General features: G+C 48.3%; 3 protein-coding genes across 8 annotated transcripts; 2 read left to right on the top strand and 1 right to left on the bottom strand.

Moving 5' to 3' along the window:
* The first annotated feature begins 753 nt into the window (after positions 1–753).
* LOC121587939 (bicaudal D-related protein homolog) lies at positions 754–22,769 on the top strand. Of its 6 annotated transcripts, none has more exons than XM_041905307.1 (5): positions 754–791; positions 10,796–11,012; positions 20,031–20,778; positions 20,856–21,139; positions 21,220–22,769. In XM_041905307.1, the coding sequence occupies exons 1-5, from the start codon at positions 769–771 to the stop codon at positions 21,634–21,636; spliced, it is 1,689 nt and encodes a 562-aa protein (XP_041761241.1). In that variant the 5' UTR covers positions 754–768; the 3' UTR covers positions 21,637–22,769. The 6 variants fall into 6 exon arrangements, with proteins under 6 accessions (XP_041761241.1, XP_041761245.1, XP_041761242.1 ...); XM_041905311.1 differs by lacking the exon at positions 754–791 and adding an exon at positions 1,224–1,625; XM_041905308.1 differs by lacking the exon at positions 754–791 and adding an exon at positions 1,224–1,625 and having other exon boundaries at positions 10,060–11,012.
* Positions 22,770–23,741: 972 nt separating this feature from the next.
* On the top strand, positions 23,742–25,038 carry LOC121587924 (ubiquitin fusion degradation protein 1 homolog). Its single transcript, XM_041905278.1, has 2 exons — positions 23,742–23,896; positions 23,969–25,038. The coding sequence occupies exons 1-2, from the start codon at positions 23,894–23,896 to the stop codon at positions 24,875–24,877; spliced, it is 912 nt and encodes a 303-aa protein (XP_041761212.1). The 5' UTR covers positions 23,742–23,893; the 3' UTR covers positions 24,878–25,038.
* On the bottom strand, positions 24,950–26,156 carry LOC121587925 (actin-related protein 2/3 complex subunit 4-like). Its single transcript, XM_041905279.1, has 3 exons — positions 26,050–26,156; positions 25,294–25,963; positions 24,950–25,227 (listed from the first exon to the last, which is right to left on the bottom strand). Exon 2 carries the CDS (start codon positions 25,916–25,918, stop codon positions 25,412–25,414), a length of 507 nt encoding a protein of 168 aa, XP_041761213.1. The 5' UTR covers positions 25,919–25,963; positions 26,050–26,156; the 3' UTR covers positions 24,950–25,227; positions 25,294–25,411.
* Positions 26,157–27,844: the final 1,688 nt, after the last annotated feature.

The following is a 27,844-nucleotide window of genomic DNA, read 5'->3' as shown; positions in this document are numbered from 1 at the left end:
GTGGCTGTGAGTGATGAAATTTTGAGCAAAACATGAGCACCAAACAGGCTCTGGGGGCCTAGAACCTAGAAGTTATTCACCCATGAAATGCAATTATATAGCCATTGGATGTGGTAGAATGAAACGAAACTCAATGAAATGGGATTTTTCCAAGGTTGTGCTCGTACAAATAAAGATGTACAATGATTCGGTGGTTTTGTATCGTACAGTGCTACATTTTCATGAAGAAATTCCACACACACAAAAAGATTAGCGTGTGTATGGCGTGTCCGCATTCGACCTGCGTCGCTCAATCGCGAACAGAGTATAAACAGACATGGTCGTCCCTCCATCGCCATGGCAACGGGCGACGTGACTGCAGGGCAAAACATTAAGCTCGTTCTTCCGTTCCCTTTTAGCGATACCCGGTTGACTGTGTGTGTGTGGGACGCTGGTAAATATTGTCACACATCCCCGTAGGAGTACACCGAAGCTATTTCACTAATTGGATCCCACACTAGAAGGCAGAACAGCGGCCCCGTTTTGCGTCCAATTCCTTGCGCGAACGTGCCGACGCGTGGACGTCATTCAATCCGGATGTTTGTGCGGCGAAAAGGCCCCCGCCCCATTCCTCATCCACCGGACGGGGGGTAACATGTGATCGATGAACGTAAAAGTCATGGCTCATCTCAGCTGGGAATTAAGAGACCTCCGCGCGGAATAACGAACTTCAAAGTGCAAAGAGAACCAAGCGACGAACCCCCTCCCCGACGTGAGGGAAATCATTAAATGAAGACGCACCAATCGGAAAGGTTAGCATAATTTATGGAAGTCGCATCATTAGCATTGCTGTGCTACACTGTCGAAGTCGAAGAAGTGAACAAAAAAAAAACAGAGAGTCACCAGTGTATGTCGAAATGCGGAACTATAGCGCCCGCATCCGTTTGGACACATTTCTTCTCCGTGGGGATGATAGTGAGATAGTTAGTACAATCTCACCCCTAAACTATTCTCTCTGGTGCATGCTCTCTCTCTCTCTCTCTCTCTCTCTCTCTTCCGTCTGAAACTTGCAAGCGTTGCAAGAAGTCCACAACAAATACCCCCGGCGCTTGGCATTCGCTCTCACCTGTATGCTCACCGCTCAGCCTTAGCTCTCTCTCACCTGCGGCGGCTTCGTGTGAATAGCAACGGGAAGGGGGAAAACCAACCCCCAGTGTGGGGCTTTGCGTGTTGTGGACGATTTTCTCCGTGCTCAGTATCAGAGTAGACTTTGGCCAAAGCACGTTGGAAGCCTCGTCGAGAGGTGTTTCGGTACTGTTGTTATTGCTGTTGCCAGCGGTGTGGTGTGCGCGCGTGTGTGGTTAGTCATACCGGAGGGGTAGTTTTGTTCGCTGTTGGTTTCTTCATCCCCCGTTTGCAACGGCGCAAGTTTGCGCAGCAGTTCCGTGCGAGTGTTGTGTCGGGCGTTGTGTACCGCCCGTTGCCAAGGAGCCGTGTGCCTAACTGACTGTGTGTGTGTGTGTGTGTGTGCGCCTGTGTGTGCCTGTGTGTGCTGTGTGTGTGTAGAATATACGAGGGCATCTCGTGTTTTGTGCCCCCCCTGCCATCGAGATACAGCACCCGTTGTAGAAAACGGAACATTTAAGGTGATTTGAGAATGGTTGTTTGCTGGTTTCAATAACATGCAGCGTCAGTGGCGGCAAAATGTAACCAAACCAAAAATAATAACGCTCATCATTTCCTGCTAAATCGATCCTTCCTTCCTTCACGTCTTTCTATGCAAAGCGCCATATTTCCATTCGCCAAGCGTCGATTCGCCCTGTGTCGTCGATCATTCCGTTGTGCTTTTCTGCTCGAATTGTCTGTGTCTCTCTATGTGTGTGTGTGTCTTGTGTATGTGTGTGTGTTTGAGTGTGTACATATGTGCCATAAGTATAACGTTTTGTGAGCGAGTTTTTTTGTCGATTGCGCGACCTACTTCTGTTTGTGTGATAAACCGCAGCCCCAACGGCGTTGCGGCGGATCTCAGCGAGAGGCTGCGAAGATCACGGGCCGGACGCGCAACTCCGCCACACACCAATACTACCACCACCACCACCAGCAGCAGCCCAAAAACGCGCCTGTCTTGTGTTCGATAGTTTGAAGCTTTTAAGCACAAGCCTTTTCTTTCGCTTTCTTTCCTTCGCGTTGCGTCCTCATCGGCGTGGCTCTTTCGCGTGGTTTATTGTTGCCGACGGTTCGCGCACGCACGCAATTTTCCCTTCCTGCCCTCCGCATGGGGCACCACGGGTTGGAAGAAATGGTCAGAGGAAGGTGGTGATGGTGGTTGCTGCTGCTGTTTTCTCAATCGTTCGGCGCGAGGGCCAATTAAATAGATTAGCAGCAATAGCAGCAAAACATCAGCAGCGCGAAAAAAGGAAGTGACCAACCTCCAAACACAATACCTCTTTCTTTCACACATACGCCCAAACGCTCTTGCTTGGAGCATGTAACGATCGAGCAACGGGGGTGTTGTTTTCTTCTTCTTCTTCTGTGCAAAACCAGCCCCCTTCTCCTCATTTGGGGGGATGGTAAGAAAATTGCGAGCGCGCGAGGAAAATACAGTGAACCCGAAAATCGATTGTGAAACGAACGTGCACGCGTGTTTGTGCGGTATGGGGGTGGGTAAAAGGGGGTGATGGAATGAAAAAAAAAAACAAAAAGGAAAATTCACTACACCCCCGCCGCTTTACACCACGACTAAAGAACGGCTCAAAAAACGGAACAAAAACGCAACAAACGCAAATGTCCAAAAATGGCTTTGCGGAGAAATTAAATGCCTGCAAAGAGAGGAGTCCAGTGCTGGCATGGAATACAACAACACACACACACACATGCATACAAACACGTATCCTTTTTGAACGTTTGGTGATCGGTGTGTGTGTGTGTGTGGGTTCATGCAACGAAGTGGCTGGAAAAGCGCTGGAGCAACCGTAAGGGGCCCAACGCAACGCGATAGACGGCCTTCCGTTTGGTGGAAACAACATTTGATCGATAAATTCATTCGCCACACGAACAGGAGAAGTAGTTGAGGGGAGGGAGGGGGCTTGGAAGGGCAAACAAACAGAACCTCGTGCAAACATGCAAAAGCTACATTTACTGCCCACGTAAAGTTGCTGTTTCGTTGTGTGTGTGTGTGTTTCTTACTAAAGGGAATTTCCTGCAACACGAAAAAGGGAGCCGAGCGAGGGCGAACAAAAACACAACAACCACAACTGTTCCGCAAGAAGTCCGTTGGCGTGTTTGGCGCCCTTTAATGAATTGGCCAGTGCACAATAAGCAAAAAAAAAAAACACAACAAACAGACGCCCATCCACTACGGGTGGACACTAATGTCGGATGGATTATTAAAGACCGCGTGATGCAAACGGCGAACCCGCCTACTTCGATCCATTTCGCCAACAGCCGCCCCGTACGCTAGCCGTAAAGGTGTAAAGTACGTCAAAGTGTGTGCCATCGCAGCTGCAAGTGCATCCCCAATTCGGATCGGAGAGCTTTAATTTGGTGGCTTGAAGCACGCTTCGGGTATGGGTGCACTTTTCGATTTTGGTTAATACGCGCCACGGGATTTTGTAAACACGTTGGAAGAGCGCGCAAGAACGTGATTGAATGAGCGTGAATTGCATTCGTCGCGCTATCGCTTGAAGCGTTGTATGCACCACAAGGCATACACCAGAGCGCAAACGGGAACGAAACGGTGGTCTTTGTTGATGAGATGAATTTAGTAGTAGCAACCCCACACACACACACACACACACACACACACACACACACACACACACACACACACACACACACACACACACACACCGACACGTTATTTGGCATGGAAAATGGATGAGATTGTTTTCTTTCTCTCCGGTGCTATTGATGAAAAATGACGAAAACCAAACCGCAGAGATTGGGAAAGCAAAAGGGAACAGGAGACGTCAGTGGAGTTGTGGTACATTTCACGCCACGCCGACTGAGAGGGAAAGAGGGAGGAGGTGACTTGCATCGAAGGGTGCATCGCTTTCGAAGATGCGAAGGCGAAAGCTTCTCACCCATCGTCAGCCAAGCAAGCTGACGCAGCTGAGACGTCTCGGTGTTACGTGTGCGTGGCGATGAAATTTTCATGCCTTTTCTTCTTCGTGCGTGTGTGATCACGAAACATGGCCCCATTGGGCTGGGTTCGGTGTTTTCGAGGGCATTACTGGACGATGGCCGCGTGTGGTCCGTGTGCCTCGGGTGTCGTCCTTGGCCTCTGCTGACCGAAACAGGCCAGCAGTGGAGGGGTAAAGCGGGTTATAAACCCCAGTTTTTTTTTCTTTTTGGAAACGCTCAACCAGGGTGCACCCAGGTAGCTGTTTTCCTAGTCTAAATAAACCGACCGATTGTCACTAAACGCGGGCAAAGGCAAATTAATCAACGACGGTCCGCGATGTGAAGGGGCGGAAACGATATTTTATTCCACGCAACATTAGTTAAAAACCCGTCGTTGGCTCTTCTGTTTTTTATCAAATATTGATGAGCAATTTATTGAACACCTCCGAAATTAAAACCAAAGTAAAAAGAAGCGAAGAAGAAAACATCCAACTGGGTGGCAATAGAGAAATATGGGTTCGTATAAATAAATAAGCGTTAGGTGCAGACGTTTGTTTCGCCGCAGCTCGAGAGATAGAGAATGTGGATAAGGTGAAAGATGAGGTAAATTAACACAACCATTGTGTGTGATGAGCTGCGGCCAGAGTAAAAGCCAAATTAACGAAAGGAAAACTGGCTGCAGTTGGCAGTTGAAAGTAAAAATCAATCACCGCTGTAGCGGGGTTCATTCTGCTCGCTCAATACTTTGCACTTGGCACGTTTTCAAAGATTGATTGAGCGAAGCTTGTTTGTTGGGTGGTGGTGTCACCTGCTGGTGCTTTGGTGCTGCCGAGCCGATCTCACCCGCTTAGCTGGGTTTGAGGTCAGCATTTTGGGGCTGTAACCAATCTACAATCCCCCTTCCCAGCTGGGCCATAACGCTGACCCCGCCCGAAAGCGCAACCACAGCGGACAATCGAATTTCGGTCGAAGGTTTTCCATTGAGGGAAATTGACTTTGACGCTTGGGGGAGGACGTTCGACGGTGAGCTTTTGCTTTTTTTTTACGGTGTGTTGTTTTGTGCCGCCCGCTGTATTTCAAGCTTCACCGCCCGCTTCAATATTGGAGGCTTCGATCATTCGTCATTATCACTTCCCTTTTAAGTGGCAAAATAAAGTTTCGATTTCATGCGGCAGTTCAAGCGAGAACTTGCGCACAACTTGCTCTCACTCTCTCTCTCTCTCGGCAAACGGAGGTCCTGTGGCAGCAGTGTTGAATTGGAGAGGGTGCAGATAGGTGCCAAGCCTTTCCCGCTGGTTTGTGCCATTTTTCCAGGCCAGGTCCTGGGAACGGTAGGCACCGAAACTAGGTCATCTTTGTCCGGCCCAAACGGAGCGTGTTTGCAGTGCAGTGGGGATCGATTTTTGAAGGCCTGCCCGAAAAGAAAAAAAAAAGAATCTTAAATTCACTTCCACGTGCAATCGTATTAGTAAACGAGCCGCCCAAACGACAATACCCATCAGCAGCCGGGCGTGCCGGTTGGCCATTAAAATGGCAAATAAATTATTTGTCCCGGAAATAATCGTTCAAATGGCTCACCGGGAACCGGGTGCCATCGAACCATTAGAATGCATCGATCCAGCAGTGTGCTTTTTTGTGCCGGATGGGAGCTTTTTAAAGCAAGCAGCAGTCATGCATCGATCGTTCGATATGCATCTTTGTCCCCATGCGGTCAAGCAGGCGTACCAATCGGGGTGATGAGATCTGTTTTCGCTTTCGTGGTCATCGTTTGGTGGTGCTCGCCCCCCCCCTGGGGGAGGGATTGGATGGGTGCTTTCCATTACTTAATCATCAGTACTGTTGAGTCGTTCGTGCAAGTGTAGTCATATTTCAGTGACATTGAACTACGTCGCATTTAATCGATTGAGTGTTGTTGGCCCCAGCGAGAACGAAATGAAATGGGAGAGCAAAAAAAAAGGGAAAACAAACAGTTTGCTACAACTACGAGAAGGCACTTTACTGCTGTTCAAGAGCCATTTATTGAATGTATCAAAATGTATGGTGCTCGCTTTATCTCGTGTCACGCCGCGCACATGATAAGATAAAGTGCAACAAGGTTGTGGTGATGGTGATGGCGGTGGGTGGTGTGTATGTAAGCCTGTCGTTTGTCGTCCAGTTACACTTCTAACACGGCAACGATACAGGGTAATCGTATGAAATGGTTTCTCTCCCTTATCGTGTCAACTGACGGACTGACTCAGCATGTGCTAGAACTCATTTGTTGTCACCTTTTTTTTCTGCACTGCATCGATCCAACATCATCCCTAAGGTTTAGAGACCCGAGGTGTATGTGTGTGTGTGTGCCAATGTGATTCGTTCCGAACGTCATACCGTGCCGGGGCGAAAGTTGGTACGCGCGTCGCAGAAACGCCAAAGCGGAACTACCCCGGATTGGTTCACCTATAAATAAAAGGCAACCAGTTGAGTCATCCGAAGACGAGCACCCGCTACCCTTTTCCCCCGCAACGGACTGTCTTCGCTCCGGCGCGGGTGAAATCCAAGAGCGGCGAGTGGGCGAGAAGAAAAAAAACACATCACTCATACACAAACACACACAGAGATATGGGGGAATGTGAGGCTTTGGTGGGCAAACGTGTGCGCCGTGCACCGTGAAGTCCTCGCGACGAGAGGGCATACGGTATTTATTTCGCGCTTAACCGTATCGTTGTTATTGTTATTTTATTTTAAAAGTATTTTTGTTCCCCCCCTACCTTCCTACCTACCACCTTATTCGCACCTTTCAGTCAATGCTTGCGGGCTAAAGGTTCATAAAAACCCCCCACTTCCGGTGGTGGTTTTCGGGGGTGCTTGGTGCTGATTTTTCTACCATTACGCTTCACGCCGCAAATGAAGTAATGTGAGCGCGTCGGCAGTGAAGACAAACGGTAAACGCTTGGACATTCGATTCGGCGGTCACGACGATAAGGTCGACCGATCCTTACGCACATTTCCTGCTTGGGCCCGGGCGGAGGCCGGAGGTTGTTGTTGGAAAGAGAAACGAGCCCTTTTTCTTAGTAGGTTTAATGTAAGCAGAATTATAAGCAGATTTAATTTACATTTCCCAACTCGCTTTCTTTCTGCTTTCTGTGTTGGTAAATGAACCATCAAACCAGACACACACACACACACACACACACACACACACACACACACACACACACACACACACACACACACACACACACACACACACACACACACACACACACACACACACACACACACACACACACACACACACACACACACACACACACACACACACATACATACATACATCATTATATAAAGGTGATCATCGCGAGGTTCGCGTAACGTCTTGAGTTTGTTTACCGTTTTTCCCCCTTTTTTCCTCATAACGATCATTACTTTTGCAAATTTCCTACAATAAAGCGCTGATAAAATCTTTATGATTGTTCGATTGTGCGTTTGGGCTTTGCGCGCGTGTGTGTGTGTGCGCCAGTGTGAGGATCAGCAAATTGCACCTCCAATAAAGCTTCCTTTTGTGTGCAAAAACATATAATGTAGCAAATGATCGCTAAACTCTGCCCCTTTATCGAGGCATTACATTATCGTTATTCCAATCGGCGCTGTTGAAATGCTGTTAGAAAATTCTATTCATTTCAGTGTACACTGTCAATTTGTGGGGCCGTTTGGCTGTTGCCTCGCTGCCTCCCTGACTTACAATTAGCCCAATTAGCGTTTCGGTTTGGTGAGTTTAGTGTGGCACCGGCAAGAATTACACAACAACCTCCAAACGGCGTGCGTTTCGATTGGAGGGGTTGGGTTACAGTTAAAGAAGTGTTTTGCTTAATTTGCCCACCGTACAACCCGCAGGCCCGGCAAATCTGGAGCATGGAAATTGTGGGTGATCTACTGAGAAATAATCCCAAATCCGAGATCCAGGGGTCCAACAGATCTTGAAAAGCCGCCGAGCGATGATTCATCGTGGTGTTCGCGGTTACAGTGTGTTTTTTTGTGTTGCCCTCCTCGGCTCTTAATTTGATAAATACCATAGCCAACCGCGGCCTGGTGCATTTACCCCTCAAAACCGTTAGGTAAGGCGAGTTCAATTGAATTACTCCGTTTTTTGTTGTTGTTGTTGTTGTTGTGTGGTGTTTATATCGATTTCACAAGCGATGGAGCAAAAAGAGACTTCCACCAAGATCCACCAATCGGCGGGCACCTTACCACCCGTCCCAGCATCGTGGCCAGCAAACGTTCGACAATCACCGTTAGACAGACCCGTAACGATGAAGCCCTGCCCCCTGGTAGGGGGGGGATGAAAGGGTATGAACGATTTACAAACGACTTCCTTTGTGCTGACTCACTGGTGCAACACAACAATGTGTTTGCTCCATGCCGTTCATGATCAACCGACGATCACGATCACGAAGATAGAAGAGATGGGGAAAAAGAGCCTTATGTTCGGAGGGTGTCACAGCATCTGCTGAAGTCATTTTTTCCTCCTTCTTGGGGCTTTGATCACCACTTTTTTTGTGTCTTGGTGCGCGCTTGAATTCAACAAAAAAAAGAGATGTTCACGGAAGGAAGCACTTTTACTCTTGTGATTTTGCAAAAGGGGGCTTTTCGAGCTTCCGCCGACGCCGGATCGTTATTGTTGAAGAAGAAAAAAAAACACGACCATCAGCCCGTGCTCTCCCTTGCGGCCACGCGTTTGACCACCATTCTTCTCCAATGAGCTTCCGATTCCGAGGCGGCACGGGGTGTGTGAGTGTGTGAGCGAAAGAGAAATATGCGGGGATTGGGTAAAAAGAAAAACAACAACCAAAAAGCAGCTTTCAATTTTTGCCATTCGGAACCGAATCGATGCGCTTTAAGGTTTCGGACAGTGATTGAAGCATTAGGTGAGTTTGGTAGCAAAGGTAACAAAAAAAAGCAGCCAAACTCATCTGGCACGCCGACGCCAATTTACACACCGCATTCTCTCGTTGTAAATGGGTGTGATTTTTCTCTTTTTTTCGGAAAGTGCTTTTCTTGCTTGCGGTCCGGGGGGGAGGGGGGGGGGAGTGGCGGTAGTGGAGCGGCTCTCGTAATAGTTTTGAATAAAGGCGCTGTAACCGTGCGGTATCGCTTTTCCGATGCCTTTGAGATGCCTTTTTCCATGGGGAGGGGGGGGGGGAGCGGGTTTTCTCCCTGGGCGAAGGTTAAGTTCATTGGAATAAAAAAGCGCCGAATGACATTCGGCCGGCGGCCCTGTGGGGTGTGCGTTTGGGTCAAACTTTCTTCTCCAAACTCCGCAAGCTTTCTTGTGCCTTTTTTTCCATTCAAGCCGGGTAAAGTGGCCGTATTTTGTGTTTTGCTTTTAATACACCGAAACGATTTGCTCGCTCAGTGATTGATTCTACCGATTCATAAGTCATGAAGCGAAATGAGGGAAGAAAAACCGGCAGAGGAGTGAGTGCAAAAACAGGGTTTTGGCGATTTTATGTGCCGCGCAGTGAAAAGATACATTATTCATGCGAGCAAAATTATACAAAATGAACCAAGTGTGCTTTAATTTCGACTATTCGTCTTTTCTGGCTGGCTTCTTTTTTAATTTAACGAATAGGGTGTGGTTTGTGTGTGTGTGTGTGTGCGCGCGTGAATGATACCAACTGTAGATAAGTTTGCACTCGAGACGGTTGTGGCCTTTCCTTCATTATCTTACACTCCGCACGGGAGGCTTGGGCTTATCGAGCAGGGGGTGGATTTTCCCTATTTTCCCTCGTCATTATCAGCAATATTTTATCATAAATTTATCATTTGTCCTGTAAGATAAGTCTCGATCCAAGCGTTATCGAATGTGTGCGGTGTGTGTGTGTGTGTTTGGGGATGGATTTATACTGTAGTACGATACGAGTTTGATTAAAAATTGCCCCTTTTCTTGTGCAAACCCTCTTTATGCGTCCGATGCAGCTGTCTGTGGTGTGCAAAAGGCGACCGCGTCCCTTGTTTGCTGCTGGCGGGCACAGTTTCGGCACCATTCCTTGAGCCTGCCGTCGTGTTTGATGCGAGTGAACCGTTATGACGCATGGATTCGATGATGCGAAGTGTGCAACCGAGTGCAGTGCAGTGCCCGGTGGCCTCGCAGCGCCAGATGTAACGTAACCGAGTACCGGCGGTACGCATAGAGACGAACGGTGCCCGCAAGAAGAGAAGAGTGTAAAAAGTTGTGCAGAATCAGTGTTGTTACTAGAAGATGCTTCCTGCTGTCCCCAAACGGCACGCTAACCCAATCGTTCATCGATCATCATCGGCTAAGGATTATAATAGGCAAATCGTGCGCACAGCTAACCCGTCGTCGTTGTCGTCGTCGTCGTCGTCGTCTGTGTCCATACGCTAAAACTTGTACTATTCCTCATCGCCTAAAACCTACTACGCGCTACCTAAACTACTACCACCACTACTACTACTAAGCTCCTTCTCTCTAACCATCATTCTATCGCTTTGTACGTTGCTGACCAACTTTCTGAACCTAAGCTAAAAACAAAGAGAGAGAGAAAGGGAGGGGAGTTAGAGACATTGTGACTCACTCTCGCCGACAAAAAAAAAACAACCACAACCCCTCTCGGTTATTCTCCTCCCAAGAGTGGCCTCTAATCGTAAGCTCACACCCATCGTCAATTTCATATCCGCACATGGATGCGCACAGTAAATTGAAGCCCACCCTCGAGGACTACATCCTAGAGATGGAAACCAGACCACCCGACAGCGGCCAGGTCACGGAAAAGGACGTGTGGGCGCAGCTGCACCAAAAGGAGGCCGATCTGCTGCTGGCCGCCGAGCTCGGTAAGGCACTGCTCGAGAAGAACGAGGAGCTGAAGAAGAACCAGGAAAAGCTGATCGATGACTACTCGGCAAAGGTTGAGGTAAGTGGCAGGGCAGGGGTAACGAGAGTGAGGGAGACGTTGTTGGGTTATTTATATAACACAATGGGTAAGTCAATGGGTTGAATTAGCCTTAAAATAGAAGAGAGTAGGGTACTTCACAGTGCACTTCATTTGAAGTAAGAGCAGATGTTGATATCTATGAGTGTTTCCTGATCGTTACACTCACTGTCCCTGTGAATCGATATGAATCATCTATCTATTGGATTGTTATTTGGAGTAGCCACATGGACAGACGGGCTCTTCTATCTTATACCCAATGTGATACTGATTCTGATACTAGAAATTCTTGAAATAGAGAAGGAGATGCTTCAAACATTTTGCTCCTAATCCAGACCGGAGACCTCTAAGGTCAGGGTATTGTTCATTTCAATCTAAAAGGTCAGGTCATAAGATGTCCAGAGGATCATTTACATATCATGCTAGAACATCTTTATGGCTAATTGCAGACTAAGGTTCTAATAGTGATTTGCAATATCGTTCGAGAATCTTCGTCACGCATTGAAGTTCTAGTGATCTTCATCTTCATGATCTTCACGAAAGTGAATTATGGCGACAATAAGAAGAATACCGAACAATCAGAATGACTAGGTCTTTCAGCTGTATAAAGATCCCCATTTCAGTAGAATATAGAGCATTGCCTAGATTTAGTGGATCTTTTATATACGTTGAAATCTCGCATAAAGCCTTCCCGGCACCATTCTCGCAGCATTCACACTTTAATTTGAATAAAACTCACATACTCAATTCATCCATTCCAAATCTCTGCTGACGAACGTCACTCCGAAAGTGGTCCAGTGGCGAAGGTCCTCCGTTAATGTAAATCGTGAAATGTCGCTTCTTCAGTAATGGGTTTAATCAATAACTCCGTATTTCTATAAATTATGATTTCCTTCATCGTTAAAGCTGTCCCCGACCGACCGACCGACCGATCGGCAACCGGAGCTTTGCGGCGGGCTGCGTTTACCCCCTTCATAATAAACCACCCGAGCTATGTAGATCAAATCGGGGTTGTTTGCGCTCCAAACTCGTTGCCCTTGAGCAAAATCAACCATCTCATACAGCTCCGAAGCTAAACATGACCGTTGTGCCTTATGCTGGAAATACCACGTTTGGGCGCTGTTCAATGTGAGTCTAAAGATTTAAAACAGTTTGTGCGAAACACCGTAAATAGCAGTTGCAATGAAAGCTGTATTTGTGAGTGTTTCTACTCGCAGAGGCAACACAGTGAATAAAATAAAGAACGCCACGCCACCCTTCTAAAACAGCACAAAGAGAGCCCTTTTCCATGCACGTTCTGCAAAGTGAAAGGAACGAACGGTCGCATATCCGCAATCAGCAGGCAGCTTCGTTACTCTGTGGCGTGGTCAACTGAATCCCGCGACGCTGTATTGAATTACTTTATCGTGACACACGGTCGGTGTGGGTGTAGAGAAAACAAAAAAAAACGGCCACATACAATCCACCTACTTGCGGTTCCTATGCGGTCGATCGCAGAGCGAAGCCCAAGCATGTCTTTGGAACTGGTTTTTCTGCGAAGAATACGCGCGGCCGTAATTCGCGAAACGTGGATCTTGTCTCGTCGGCTGCTGTCAAATCGTGGTTTGTGGAGGGCAATGTGGGTGAACAGTGTGTGACCTTTTTCATCAGCGATCATTCACACACGCCACCCGTTCCAAGGGAAATGAGGGCTCGTTCGCTAAGACCGTCGAGACAAGGGTCACGTTGCTGTGGTGCATAGTGGCACATGTTATCAATGGTGCATGTCTGGTGTAGCGATGCCATGTGGCCAAGCCGACTTATATTGAATAATTTAATTAAACAACCCCCAAAACCATCCGCCCGATGACGCAGTATCGGGCTTCTGTGGAGTACGTTCCAGACAACTTCAACCGTTGGAAGGTATTACACGCAAACGTGTCGGAGTTTAATTACGAACGTTACACTTTGGACCGAAGTAACTAAAGGGGAACTAGAATAGCGAATGGAATCAATCATACGGGACATGCTTAGCATTCAGTGGCCGTACACTGGTGGCGCTGCTGCTGAGCACGGGTGAGATCAGCCTTCCTCGCCCGCTTACCCGAGCGATCGTTACAAATCCGACAAGGCTAGCAGCGGCTTATGTAGCTGGTCCGTAAAGCAGGCCCGCGAATGGCCATGCCCAAGGAAGCCCGAGAAGATTGTACAAATAAATAAACTCACACTCGGCCGTGTTTGCGGCCGCCGCATGTGTATTTGTGAGAAGTGGGGTGGAATTAAAGGTAATCCGCGAATTACGCCAACTCTCCCGGGTGCTCCGATCGAGCAAATGTCCCGCCGCTTTGGGCGAGGCCACAGTAAATGCAGTAAATCGATAAATTGCACCGTCGAAGCGAATCAGCTAGGGCCGGTTGGACAGCTGGTGTAGTGCCCGCTGAGTATGTGTGAACGTGTCGTTTCTAATTCCGCTAGTGCTTAACTATAATGCTCGAGCAGGGGTGTCGGTTACGAGGGTGGTCACACTTAAAACAGGGAGGCGGAGGTGGGTACTACTGGTCACCAAAACGAGAAGACGGAGGTAAATGTGGAACCGAATTGAAATCGTGAAGGATCCGCTTGACGCTGGATCGATCGGTGGATGACGTTATGCGCCATTGAGTCATTAGGCTAAATCATTCAGACTTACCATTGCCGCCGTTGCATTGAGGTCCTGTGAGGGGGTGGTGCATGATTGTGCATGGTTTGTATACGGACGTACATAAACCTTTATGGAAGGCTGTGTGCCGACTGTATACTTAGTGCAAAAGCGCGCACCGAGCGAGCGGCTGTAATTAGAGTTGCGGCGTTAACGAAGCCACTTCACGGCACATTACTGTGGCGACTGTGCTGCAACACTCTCCGTACCTGTAGCGCTGGATAATACGATCGAACAATACTGCTAGCAGCGCAAACCAAAGAAATCATCGGATGCTCTCGAACACTCCGTGGCAAAGTGAGCGCAATTTCACATGACTTCATCTGCTCGGCGAGCGCGCCCGCACGCACACAGTGTGTTTTGAGTATTTACAGAAATTATTATGCAAATGCAAAACGGGTCGCTGAGACATTCGCGAGTGAGCGATGATTATTTGCACGCCCAAGAAACGATCGCACATGACGAAAGGGATTTTTGCAAAGCATTCGGGCAGGCGAAAAGTCAAACAATTGTTTGAGAAGGGGAAGAATCGTTTAATGCCGTCGAGGCCGTCCGGGCTCCACCAGGATGCAGGAGGTTGACCTCATCGAGTGAGCAGCGCACGCGCCCGCTGACTCATACGGTGAGGATCGCGCCGAAAGATCGTAACGCACGGTTAAGTGACGAACGCACGGTTAAGTGACGAACGCACGGTTAAGTGACGAACGCACGGTGGAATTAGTGGTGGAGTGTTGGGGACTTTTTGAAATCAAACCTTGAGTCACTGTGAACCCGCATACAATTAGAACGCAAGCAAAACATTACAATAGATAGGCGCAAATGAGTATCCATTGTTTGGAAAACGCCAAACGGTTCTAAGCGTTCGCTCCCTTCTGAGTGTTGTTTGAATTTCTAATTGTTCTTCTTCGCTTTTTGTGTGTGTTTCTGTGCTTGCGGTTTCGGGAGCAACCGCCGAATAGCTTGAATGATTGATAGCATTGACATTGAATCCATAATTACAGTGCGGACGGGCGGGCAGTCTGTCCTGTTAAAGCCCGCTCGGAAACCGAAAGGAGTGAAGCCTGGTGGTGGTGCCTTTTTGCCGCACAGGTTGACCTTGGTGTGACGCTGAGCAGTGACTCACGCACCCGCCGTCTGTTGGCGATTCCCAACGGCCCGAAATGTAGAAGGGGGAAACATTGCCACCTCCGGCTGGGTTCATGGTTAGTTCTCCAATTTAGTTTCGAAGATTTCGAAGGGGGGGGGGGGAAGGGAGAGTAGCAGCAGCAGCAGCAAAAGAACGAACACCGGAACGGTTGGCCGTACGCTGGCGCCGTACGGTTGAAGGGCGTTCCTTCGCATTCGTGTCACATGCTCGTTGCAAGCCAAATGGCGCAAGTAAGGGCTGCCAAGAGGTCTGCTTGGGCGTGTGCGTGTGAGTAGAGTTGTGTAGGTGAAACCTTTTATCTGTGCTATCTCTCACTCTGCTAAAACGCATGTCATAGAAAATGGGCTTTCAGAGCCACCTTCGGCCCGGATTGGGCTTGAAGATTGGGATTTGGTACTTTAGATTAATGCACCTCCAAACGAGATAAGCGCCGATTTGTTTCTTCAATCGCGGTTAAGGTGTGTTTGATTTTGTGCGTGCTTCCATGCTTAAGCATCAGGTCACAAATGAATCGCACCGTCTGGGAAAAGACCTGAACCAGACGACCACTTGAAGTTGGTCAGATAAAAGCTTAAGATAAAAGACACGATGAAAACGGTGCGCTGCGGTGGTGTCGGCGAGCTTGTTGACGGTGTTCAGATTGACGCACTTTTCAGATTCTCATCCATTCCAGTGATCTAATCCAGTCGCCCAAGAACTCGCTTATGTAGCACTGTGCCGTGTTTGGGGTAGGTTCGCTACCCATAAAGATAAATCTTCAAAAGTAGCACCATCACGACCATGCGAAGCTTTTCCAGATGAGCTTACTGTTGAGGTGTGCGGGCTAGCTTATGGTATGTTTCCGGCTGGACACGAATGGGTGACAATTAGTTTTTAGCACACCCAAATCGGGCTGGCGGATTGAGGATTAAGAAAGAGATGATTGTTTATTTATTTGGGGGAGGTTGTTGGGTGCGTTTTGGTACAAATAAATTACCAAGATACGCTTGGTATGGAAAGTGCCAGAAGTGTAAATGTTGACAAACATGATGAAATCATGATTTATTTTTTGAAAAAAGTCATGGAACATTTTCCAAGGCGTGTCATCTGTCACATGTAGCTTCATAATAATGCAGGTCATCATAGGACTTCTCTATTTCATCGTGACCTTTCCTCCCCCTCGGTTCAACGCTGCGTTTGAAATGCGTAGAAAGCTGCACGCTTTTCTTGCATCACTTTCCATTGGGAATGTCCTTTTGTACGGTGTCAAACCCGCACTAACGACGTGTTTTATTTGACATTGTTTCCAGTCTAGTTCCTACGCTCGTGATCCGTAACGGGAGCAATTTACCATTATTCTTCTAATGTCTCCGCAAACGCACATCTAGGGGTGCTTGCGTATTTGCCACCGCACCACGGTAGCAAACAACAAAACGATCGTCGTCACGATCATCATCATCATCATCATAACGGCAGGTTTTGATGGTTTTAAACAACCGCGCACACACCGTTTGTGCGTTGGCTCGCTACCGTATCCAACGGGTAGAAGCGATTTAATAGCCTCGATTTGCCGTTAAACAGTGTTAGCTGTGTTGTGTACCGGTTGTTGGTGTTACATTTCGGTGACATTTCCCAACCAAGGCGGTGTAAGTGAAGGAAAACAAACAAGGGCAGGAATCCCCCTCAGTGGCAGGTTCTTTACCTTTAGGGACGGGCTGGGCCCGTGGCTAGTTTGCGTGTCGTTTTACAGCTAGCAGGTTTCGGTTGCGCGGGAAGAAAAGCGAAAGTGAGAACACCGTAGCTCGTGTGTTCTACCATTTCCACAGCGCAACGGCATTGCTAACGGAGCCGGAGTTGGAGTGGGAAAAGGTGGCCCAAGCAACGCGTGGCAATAATTAATCCCCGATTTGCTAAAATTATTCCCCGCATCGTGAAGCATCTTGAAACAACTCAATTCCAAACACCTCGAAACCTCATTCGCCGTTCGCTCCGCCGCAACGCGCGGCACGCTCCGAACCGATTGAGGTCGCTGCGAGAGGCCTCGTCCTCGGCTTGGCTGCAACGCTATACCCCCCAGGCAGCTGCTCCAAGCAGCTTGGTACATGGGAATTGCATAACACGCACCGAAAAGCCTACCACCCCTAGCCACCCTGCCTGCCTGCTAGTAGGGTAGTTATAATCCGCACAAAATTGAACAATTAAAAAGACCCGCAAACACACACACAACACAAAACACAAATGAGTGGCACTATGCGCTACTGTTCTGTCTGTCTAAGCCGTCGGGACTTCCCCATTCCCCTCGGCGAGCCACAGCGCTGCAGCCGGTCGCTGGTGTGCGATCAACCGATCGCGATTAGCATCGGCGCGGGCTGATTGTTTATCATGTGCAACGGAATCGTTATTATGTGGCTCTGTGTGTGCTGGCCGGAGCAACAAAGCTTACGCGATAACACGCGCCGTTCTTGACGCACAGTCGGCCATGCGGCCGGGGAGGACTATGTACGCTGTTATCGTTATGCGCTCACAAAGCCTTCCTTGCAAACCTTTCCGCGACCGACCGACCGAGCGGAGGATAAATGTTTTAACAGCTGGTTCAGGTTGTTGGAGGCCGCCCGGGGAAGGAGAGAAGGTTGCCAGCAACGATTATGTATGCGGCGGTTGGAAAGAAAGAAGTGTGTGTGTGTGTTTTACATTGCTCAGCCATGATCACGTGGTAGGAGTGTACAACTTTCACGTCCACTAGCTCATTGGTGAACTTTTCAAAAACAAACCAAAGCATTGATCAATTAATTTACTTTTCAAATTTATAGGTGTTTTCACGAAAAAAAAGGAATGGAAGCAATATAAACCAGACGACCAATACATTGAACCCCTCGGTTTTTAATAGATTCATGAAAAACAAAGTCATCAAGCCTCATCGCTAACGCCATCGATACGGAATTCTTAATCGTTCTAGAAATTCACAAACAACATTCCTTCCAGAGCTAAGAAGCGTTTAACGACCTACAACCGCTCCGCAGCAAACACGCAAATCGGTCGCGTTTTGGGGGAGGTTTACTACAATGTCTTACCCGTTGGACGGACAGGCCGGAAGGCAAGCTGAGCGAGCTGCTGCTCGACCAGCAAGCGGCACCCACGCAAACGTGCCAATTTTAACAAACGTCCGATGACGTTAACCACCCCCGGGGTGGTGGTGGGCCTTGTGATCCGTAAAACCGAACCAACGGAACGGTGATGACTCAAACGCGAACTGTTTCCATTTTTTGCTTGCTTGCTTGTTCAGTTTCGTGGATGGTCATTGCGGTCAAAACGCGACTCGAAAGCAGGTTCAATAAGTTTCCACACTTTGGTCGACGGATCGATCGATGGTCGGAGGGACGGGCAGGCAGACAGGCGCTGGAACAGGCGTGGCTCTCGACATAAGCGTCATCTGTTGATTGATATGCGATTGTGGTTGTGGTGTTGGAAGTTTGATGATGCTTTTACATTACCATTTCAAATTCCACCTCACACTCGCGCGTGTCCAAACTGCCCAAAAAAAAAAAATGGCTCCGAAACATACGCGATCCGATCATCTCACACTGAATCGATCATCCAATCCCCAATTGCGATCGTTGTCGGTCTTTTACGAGCGTGTCGTGGCGTGAAGAATACGATATTAAGATTTCGTCAACGTTTCGAGCCAATCAAGCCCACCGGTGCCATACGGTAGCCAATATGGTTGCGTCTGCAGGTCCGTTTCAAACCCTTTGTCCCTACACGCCACCATAACATTGCATAACGGTCGATCGATTTCGGATACACTGGGGTTGATCGATGTCAAAAATCTTGTGCGTTCAAATGGCATCGTAAAACGGATTTTAGTCTCGCGTGCCAAACTCTGGCGCCTGGTCTGGTCTGCTTGCGCTTGCAAGTTCTAATTAGGCTTAATTAAAGTTTTCCCCTTGAACGTCAGCCAGCTTACACACTCACGCTTCGCGAATTGGCAGAAATCGATGCCGACTGTGGTTGTGTGTGAGTCAAAGTGTTTTGCTCATCGGTGTGTTTTTCCTTCTCGATCGCTTCTCACCATCGAGACCATCTCCGCACAGCAATCGATGTGTGTAATGATCTAATTTGCAGCTGGCATGCCCTCGAATGGTCAATCAGCTTCGTTTGCCTCGCATTCGAACGGTTTCGGGCCAATTTGGCCGGGCCGATTCGTGCCGGCTCCTGTGAATGGCAAGTGTTTGTGTGTGTGTTGTGAGAAAGGTTGTCGGAGGTTGTCAGAGTTTCTGGGTTTGTGGGTGAAAACGGCAAGACAAATTGCTAGCTGCTAAGATGTTTGCAAAACACACACACGTTACCGTGTTTACGCCGATTGCTTTGATGGGCGCACTTTAGTTTCTGGGTGGGATTTCGGACACAGGTTGCAGTTGGAATGGGCTTTTTGTGTTTCCTTGGGAAGATAAACCGTTAATAGAGCCCAGCGGATGAATTCCGGATTGCATTGTGTCCAACGAATGATATGATTTATTTTTTACCAGCCATAAATCCCGAGCCAAGAATTTATGTCGTTCTAATTGCTGGTTGGTGCGGTGTGTGGTGGCTTTTTTTCTCCTACTTCTTTCAAACCTTTGCCTATTGTTTGCCTTTCTAAGGTGCGAGAAGTGACCTCGAACGTCTGGCGTGTTGTGGCTAGTTAGACACAATTTATGGTTCTTTTCGTGCCGGCTGATGAACGGGTCTCAAAGTGGCAAGTTCCGCCAAGTCAAAGTGGTTGGCGGACGTTTCACGATTCTGACGCGCATTCCGGCCATAATTAGTCGCCACCGGTACCAAGCCGGAGGGTTGGTTAATAATGTGTGATTGGTTGGAGGGCGAACGGGTCGAGCGTAGGGCCGTAGGTGTCGTTTGTACTTCAGCTCACTGCACAGTGGTAGGGTGGAGAGATTTAGCAGATTTTCTGTAGCGCGCCTCAAACTGCCAAGAACGATAAATTAGTGGTCGATACCGTTACCTTCACGTCCGAGGGGGTCTCTTAGTTCACTTGCTCCACTTGCGACAAGGTGGAGTGACCTTCCACTGGTGGTCCACTTTTTGGTGGGTGGTTCGAAGGTTCACCTTCGTCGTCTCTCTAACCTAGCTGACCTCCCAGGTAATGTGTGTGTGGAATAATTTCTCATCGATTTTCCTCCCCGCTTTCTTCCCCCGGCAGAACTTGGAGCAGGAAAAGTACATCCTAAAGCGACAGCTGGAAATTAGCTCGAGCGAAAATGAGGCAATCATACTGGAGCTGCAGGGCGACATCAAGCAGTTCCGGCAGAAGCTGGAAGCGCAGGAGCAGATCATGCGCCAGATGGAGCGCGAGAAGAACATGCTGATCGAGGAGCTGACGGCGCAGAACACGAGGCTCTCGAACGAGCTGCAGAAGTCGAACGCGACCGAGCAGCAGCTGACGGCCCAGCTGCAGGAGATCAAGGAGCAGTGCAATCGCCGAACGCTCAGCATACAGGACCACGTCAGCAGTCTGGAGAGCTTGAAGAACGAGCTGCGCCTGATACTGGAGAAGAAGAACGAGCTGGAGAACCGGCTCCACATGACGGTGAACGAGCGGGAGAACCTGTCGATCGCGCTCAACGAAGCGTCCGAGCGAATACACATCCTGGAGCGCAGCACGAAGGAGCAGGACACCAAGTACCAGATGACGGTGCAGACGCTCGACCGGTTGGAGCGCGAGAATGGAACGCTGAGCGAGCGGTTGGAGTCGTTCGATTCGCAGCGATCGCTGCACGGTGAGCTGCAGCATCACTCCTCGCTGCTGCAGGAGATGAACGGCGAGGAGGAGTGTGCGGGATCGAAGGACGAAGCGAGTCAGCTCGTCCTGAAGGAGGCTCAGTCGGTGTACAAACAGCTAAAGACACTATGCCAAACACTGCGCAGCACGCATCACGATGACGATTCAGGTAATTAGGGAGTCAGACGTCACGTCACGAGCGCTGTTGGACATCTATTCCATTGTATCATTTTCCCATCTCGTTAGGTCTCCATTCGGACATGTCCTTCTCGTCGCTGGACAACACGATGGCGCCCGTATCGATGGCGACCCCGAGCTCGGTGACGGAAGCGACCAGCGCCAGCATGACCGTGAACGATAAGTTTAGCCGCGGCATGCTGTCCGCCGTCGCCGACGAGCTCGTGCACACCATCATGAACCTGGACGCGATGCAGTTCAAGACGATGTTCGAGCAGACGCGATCGATGCTGATCGAGCAGGAGGAGGAGCTGAAGAAGAAGAACGACGTCATTATGCAGCTGGAAAGCAAGGTAAGCTGCCGTTTTGCTTTGTGCCACAGTGCGCAGGTTGAACTAACTCTCTTCTATGCTTCTCTCTGTGCTTTTCCCAGCTCTCGGTGCGAGAAGTGGAGCTGCAGAGTACGATCGAGGAGCGCAACCAGGCCCGGGAAGATGCGTCCCATTCGAGCCTGGCCCAGGACGAGACGGTCGTGCAGGCCCGCAAGGACCGTGACGCTGCTATCGAGCGACGTACAAAGGCGGAGGTGGAGCTGGCCAAGAACCGGGTGGAGCTGATGCAGGCCAACAGTCAACTGCTGGAGGCGATCCAGCAGAAGGTCGAGCTGCTGCAGCAGCTCGAACAGTGGCAGATCGACATGCACGAGCTGATCGAGGAGCAGATGAAGAACAAGCTGATCGAGTCCAGTACAAAGCCGCAGCAACATCAGCAGCAGTCGCAGCAATCGTCCGGCGCCTCGACGACCGGCAGCCGCAAGAGCCGGCTTCTCGATCTGTTCTACCACCGATGAAACGTGAGCGGTCGGCTAACGTAAGGGCACAGTAGATCGGGAAAGCATCCAAGCGAATGTTAAGGTTCACTGATGCATTTAACTTATGATGGTAAAGCACGACTAGCTTTGGACGCGTATCCGATCGTACCTCGATTAGAAACCACCTGCAGCCAAACTGAGGAGACGGCGGAAGAGGCGATCCTCTCTTCCCTTCCCCCCTCAAGAAGTTTGGCATAAGTACGGTGCTTTCCATAACTGCCTCGCCAATACAACCTCTCGCCTTCGACCCGCATGGATCGGTGGGGTACGCGCGTGTCTTGTGGCGGTTTTGTTGATGTTTCTTGTTTGGAATGTTTTTGCCACGTGGGTGGCGAATGGGTGTGTTAGCTCACGCAATATCTAGCTGGATGGACACGAAGTCGAGTCAAAAGTGTACGTGAATGAGCAGCCAGCCGGAAACACGGTTGGGCGACAGTTTAGAGTAATTTTAATTTTATTCATTTGACATAGGCAAAGCGGTATTCTTAATTTACCCCCGATTAACACCTTTATGTGTCGCTAACCAAATCTTATCGTTAACGTATCATATCGCGAAAAAGGGAGGAGAAGGCCCAAGAGATTCTAGTTGCCCCGGGACGGTGTGTAGCGCGTCGGGTTTGGTTTTCAATTGCAAGGAAGTAGTACGCTGCGCAAATGTGATAGGAATTGGAAAATGCAGACAAACCGGTGCACGCGAATTGGAAAAGCAAAAACAAACACACACACACACAAGTTGAAATCCACGGCAAATAAATTAAAGAAAAACACACACACAAACGGTGGCCTTTTCGTTCGTACGCAAGTGATATACACGCGAGAGCTGCTTTACTACGCGATAGATAACAAGTGAGAGTTACTAACGTGACGCATACTATGTACACTAAGTAGACAGATTCAGAGTGATTCGGGATAGCGTTGGCGTTCCACTGTAGCAACTGGGAATGGAATGGAAAGTAGTATAATATAACTTTTTCTACGAGCGTTGAAAGCTGTCGCTAGAACGGGAGTCGGTGGCAAAGCAGCGAAGGCGCAGCAGGACAATGAATAATATTTTGTATATACTCTTATTGCAGCTAAATGTGAAGAATAATTTAACAATTTTTAAAATGAGATATTTATGTGTTTGTGTGTGTGTACTTGATTTGTTTCAAAGAAAAGTATCTGAACAGGTAGGTAATATTACTTTCATTCTTAAACATGGGTTTAGATGTTTTTTGAGAAATTTGGAATCATGTATAAGAGTTATGGATGGAGAGAGACGAATGATGCAGAGATGCTCAAAGTCTCGATAAGCCGAAACACCAACCAACCAGTTATTTACGGAATGTTATTGTATACGACTAAAAACTCAAGTATTCATCAAATTATTCAAATAAGATCAGCTTTACATCGCAAATCACGCTTGCGATGGACGGTTTGAATGATATCGACAAAGGTTCGTTCGCGCGTTATCGACAATGGTTCGTGCATTTCAAATCGACAATATTATTGTTTATTACCAAATATTGGGCTGTAACACGTATGTTGTACAATTTTACCGGCTGTTACGAACCGAGCTTCTCCGGCAGGCCACGCGAAGGTTTGGCCCTCAGCAAGAGTTGCAGGGTTGTAACGGAGGAGAAACAAACAGCCGCAGAGTGGACAGAGTATTTGATACTTCGCCTACTAACCAGTCCTTCCCGCTAGTTGCTTCTAATCCAAGGTTGGGAAGCCTATGCAGACGGAAGGGGGTGTTTGGCTCGGAAATCCAGGGGCTCTGTCCTATTTCGGATATTTAGAATTAAACCTCTTTACTCCAAGAGCTTCTGCGTTTGAATCCTGCTTTATTTAAAATATGGCCTACTTTTATACTAAATTTATCCTCACAAGTTTACCCGAATATCCGTTCGGACGGGATAATTCGTGTTTCCAGAAACATCTTATTTTCACGTGGAAGGATAAATAATGGTTACTATGATCAGATTGGTAAGAAAAAAGAAATTTAGAATCGCGTGCGTAACACCGGCAGTTTTAAATATTTGGCTGCGTACGTGTTTCTTCGTTCAACGAACGCAGCGCCTTCTGGCGCATTTGATGTCAGTTTCTCCGAAGTGCTGACGATTTGACATTTCACCAGAACACAATATAAACAACACAAACAAACATCGTCATCGTCTTGCGAAAAACGGAACAAAGTCGCTACAATTTCATCACACTTCTAATACCTAATACCTAAGCTAAAACCAATCAAAGCAGCATGGTAAGTGTAAAGCACAAGATCTCCGCTATATAAAATGTCGCAGCACTTGTGTGCTAATAGCCGCTGTTGTAGTTCCAGTTCAACGGCTTCAACATGATGTTCCCGGACCATTCCCGTCCGTTCAACACGACGTACAAATGCTACTCGGTATCGATGCTGCCAGGCAACGAGCGACAGGATGTGGAGAATGGAGGCAAGATCATTATGCCACCGTCGGCGCTGGACCAGCTGACCCGGTTGAACGTGGTGTATCCGATGTTGTTCAAGATCACGAATGGCTCGATCAACCGCAGTACACACGCGGGTGTGCTGGAGTTTGTGGCGGACGAAGGCAAAATCTACATGCCCTACTGGATGATGCACAATCTGGCCCTGGACCAGGGCGATATTGTGGAGATCGAGAGCGTCTCCATCCCGGTGGCAACTTATTCCAAGTTCCAGCCGCAGAGCGTCGAGTTCCTGGACATCACGAACCCGAAGGCGGTGCTGGAGAACTGTTTACGAAACTTCGCATGCCTCACGACGGGCGACCTGATTGCGATAAAGTACAACAACACGACGTACGAGCTGTCGGTGCTGGAAACGAAGCCCGGTCCAGCGGTAACAATCATCGAATGTGACATGAACGTCGAGTTCGCCCCACCGGTCGGGTACACGGAACCGGAGCGAAAGGAAAAGGAGGAAGAACCGATGACGATCGATCCGACGGAGCTGATGCCCGAGCCGACCGGGTTCGTAGCGTTCAAGGGAGAGGGTACCAGGTTGGATGGGAAAAAGAAGAAAGACAACGGCACGAACGATGCGCCGGCGGCGCTAAGACAGACCTACGTGCGAGGCATTCCCGACTACGATCATCCCTACGGTTTGCTACGGTTCGATCGCAGTGTGAGGAAAACGGACCAACTTGAGTCGAAGCTGGAGGACAGTAAATTCCAGGAGTTCCAGGGCGAAGGCTTCAATCTGAAGAAGAACCGCAAATAGAGATGGACATGATCTCCTTCAGTAGCAGCTGTACGAAGAACTGTCCAAACTGAGCGTTAACTATGGCGAATGTTCGTGTGTGTGTGTTATAAACCTTATATTTCCGTCTCTTCACAATTGATCGTATAAATTTCTGTGGTAGATAAAATTACTGAACTCAATGACTTACGGCGCTCATTTGTCTCGACTGCTGTTTAAGACGCGCGAGGTGCAGAGACCCTTCGCGTAATACGCTTCGCTTGAATCCGCCGGAATCCGAATGGACTAATACAGATTTTCGCTTACACTACGTTTCGTTGCCGCGTGTTCTCTAAATACTTTTGGCTAGTGTGCGGCGGAAACGAAAAATGCTGTAATGGAAGAAAGAATACCAGTCTCGTGAGTTAAATGAGTCGAAGTTGGCTAAGTAATTTTACCTTTTCTTAATGGAACAGCTGAACAACTTTGCAAGAAACGAAAAAAATGAAAAAGAAACAAAGAGAGAAGACATGCACGGAGCGGCAGGAATGTAAACAACCGCCTGCCAGCGCGTCCTTAGAACCGCTTCAGGAACTCCTCCGAACAGATGCGCGCACGGGCATTGACGGCCAGCTTCATCTCGCTAATCTCCTTGTCGATCTCCTCCATGAAGTGAATCACAAAGTCCACCAGCTTGTGCTTGTACATCTGCTCGGTGTGGAAGTTCGTGATGAGAAAGCTGATGTCGTACCCGTCGATCGGTTTCCGCCGCAGGATGATGAAGTTTTCCGCCCGCATCATCATGAACCGGGTGAACTTGTGGCAGAGGATCTTCTCAATCTCGTCCGCCTGCTTGACGGCGATGCTGATGCGCACCGAGTTGACGCTCGTCTCGATCAGTACGCGTTCCTTCTCGTTGCGCGATATCACCACCGGGGTCAGCAGCAGCTCCTTGCTGCTGCGGACCTCCACCTCGGGTTTGTTGTGCCGTTCGACGACCTGGGACGAGAAGTTGCTCAGACACATTGCCGCCGTGAGGGTGTGACGCACCGCGGTCAGGTAGGGCTTTAGTGTTGCGGCCATTTTTTCGGCTTTCTGCGTCGTTTTCACACTCCGCTGGGAGTTTTCCTGGGAAAATGGGTGGAGAAAATGGTGGAAAACACAAAATAATGATGATTCAGAGAGTTGGTGTTTATCGGCCTTATTTTCCTTACTTGCACACCCGCCCAGATAAAAAATACACAGACAATATGCGTCAGTGTGTGCGTGTGTGTTCGGCGGATGACAGTTCCGTTTGACAGCGTTTCTCAGATTTAGGTCACATTCAGTGTGGCAGCACAATTTAGATCACATTCAGTGCATTCCGTTGGGAAAGTGTTTGAGGAATCTTTCTGCATCGTTTTCCAATTTAAACTAAACTATGAAGAGCGACAGAAAGCCACAGAAATGGTCTTTGAAAAAAGGGATCCAACAAAAGTACGTCACAGATGTGCATTTTATAAAATTATTATGACTGGTGTGTTGTAACGGTTTTTATTCAAATCAAAACTCCTTTATCTTTTTTATGGCTCATAGCAAAAATCTAAAAATCTTATAAAAGATGTGCAACATACAGTTCTCCACACTTCTAGAGCAATTTTGCTGTAAAAATGTTGTAAAGAACTGAAAAAATATTTTTTACATTTTGTATTTATTTTCAAAAAAAAATCCTGTAAACTTTGAAAAGCCATAACTAAAAAACGATAGCGAGTTGAACCAATTTATGCACAGTTATAGAAACTGCATTAGTTTATTTAGTTTTCACCAGAGGATTGCATCAATATTGGATCACCCATTCAAAAGATATGAGCCTCCAAAGTGGCTGGCTACCCGGGTAGCCCGGTTGCCTGGAATATGATGTCTTTTTGGTTGCCAGTGTAAAGTATTATTAAAGTATTATTACAGGTAAAGTATTGGGTTAAGGTAAAGTATTATTACAATCGATAGTCAATGGCGCATAATTGTATCTTGCTATTGTTCCAGAAACACTAAACGAATATTGATCATGAATCTCTGGACAGGCAGTCAGGTATGCCACAAAACTGATACATTGCCTGCTTGGGCTTCCTTCTTCTACCCCTTGAGGAAAGGCGTAGAAGTGGATACACGCAGAATGATGCGTTTTTTCCTTCTTCTCTCACCTAACTTGCACCTCCGACAACGCTGGCCGCTGGAATGTGTAGAGAGCGGTGTAGTAAGCAAGCGAAACTTTTCACTTCACTTTCCCGGTGTCCATAGTTTCCCGTGCCACGTTTCCCAACAGACAATCAAATTACATTTTCCTTTGGCTAGCTCTAAGCGAAAGGTTAGTGTGCCCGCTGCTGCTGCTGTCCCTGCACGTCCGGACGGTTGAAGAGCACTACAGCTCTATCCGCCGTAAAATAGGCCTCGGCGGAACGATGCAACTTACTCCGGCAGGGTGTAGCGTAGGTTAAGATACACGGGAAACTCGCGAAACTTTTTTCTCCGTTCCTGCTCCAGCGGATGTCGGGATTACTTGGACGAAGCGCATCGCAATCACCGTCCCCAGGAACAGCCGGAAGACAGAGCCGGAGCAGAGCTAGTAGTAGTAGTAGTAGTAGTAATAGTAGTAATGTAGCTGTAGCAACATTCTCAACCATAAATTCCATTTTTTTACGATCTGCGGGGATGTGAAATGAAAAGGGAAAGTGCCTTTCCGCGTACCGTTGGACTTTGATAGGAAACCCCGAAGTCTAAAACAAGGGACAAGGAGATGTAGTTTAAAAACTGCAAGACCACCGTGTAAACCTTTGCTGAGGCAAAAAGTGGTGCCGCTGTTCTGTTGTTTGGCCCATCCAAACGGGGAACGATCGCGAGCAGCCCCGTACATTGGTATGACCATTAGCTGCGGGAGGTAAGGTTAGTTTGAACAAACGGAAATTTACACAGAGGGACACAGCGGGGAAGTCCAACAGCGGCAGTCCTAGAGAAACGATGGAATATAGAACA

The sequence above is a fragment of the Anopheles merus genome, chromosome 2R, assembly GCF_017562075.2.
Source record: "Anopheles merus strain MAF chromosome 2R, AmerM5.1, whole genome shotgun sequence".
In the NCBI taxonomy this organism is placed as follows: domain Eukaryota; kingdom Metazoa; phylum Arthropoda; class Insecta; order Diptera; family Culicidae; genus Anopheles; species Anopheles merus.
This window is presented reverse-complemented; position numbering and strand designations above follow the sequence as displayed.

What these genes read in the sequence shown, in the direction of transcription:
- LOC121587939 (XM_041905307.1), top strand. Translation starts at nt 769, where the DNA reads ATGAAGACGCACCAATCGGAAAG. An exon ending in AAGACGCACCAATCGGAAAG is followed by an intron (nt 792 to 10,795) that starts GTTAGCATAATT and finishes GGATGCGCACAG; the next exon opens with TAAATTGAAGCCCACCCTCG. An exon ending in GCATCACGATGACGATTCAG is followed by an intron (nt 20,779 to 20,855) that starts GTAATTAGGGAG and finishes CCATCTCGTTAG; the next exon opens with GTCTCCATTCGGACATGTCC.
- LOC121587925 (XM_041905279.1), bottom strand. Translation starts at nt 25,918, where the DNA reads ATGGCCGCAACACTAAAGCCCTACCTGACCGCGGTGCGTCACACCCTC.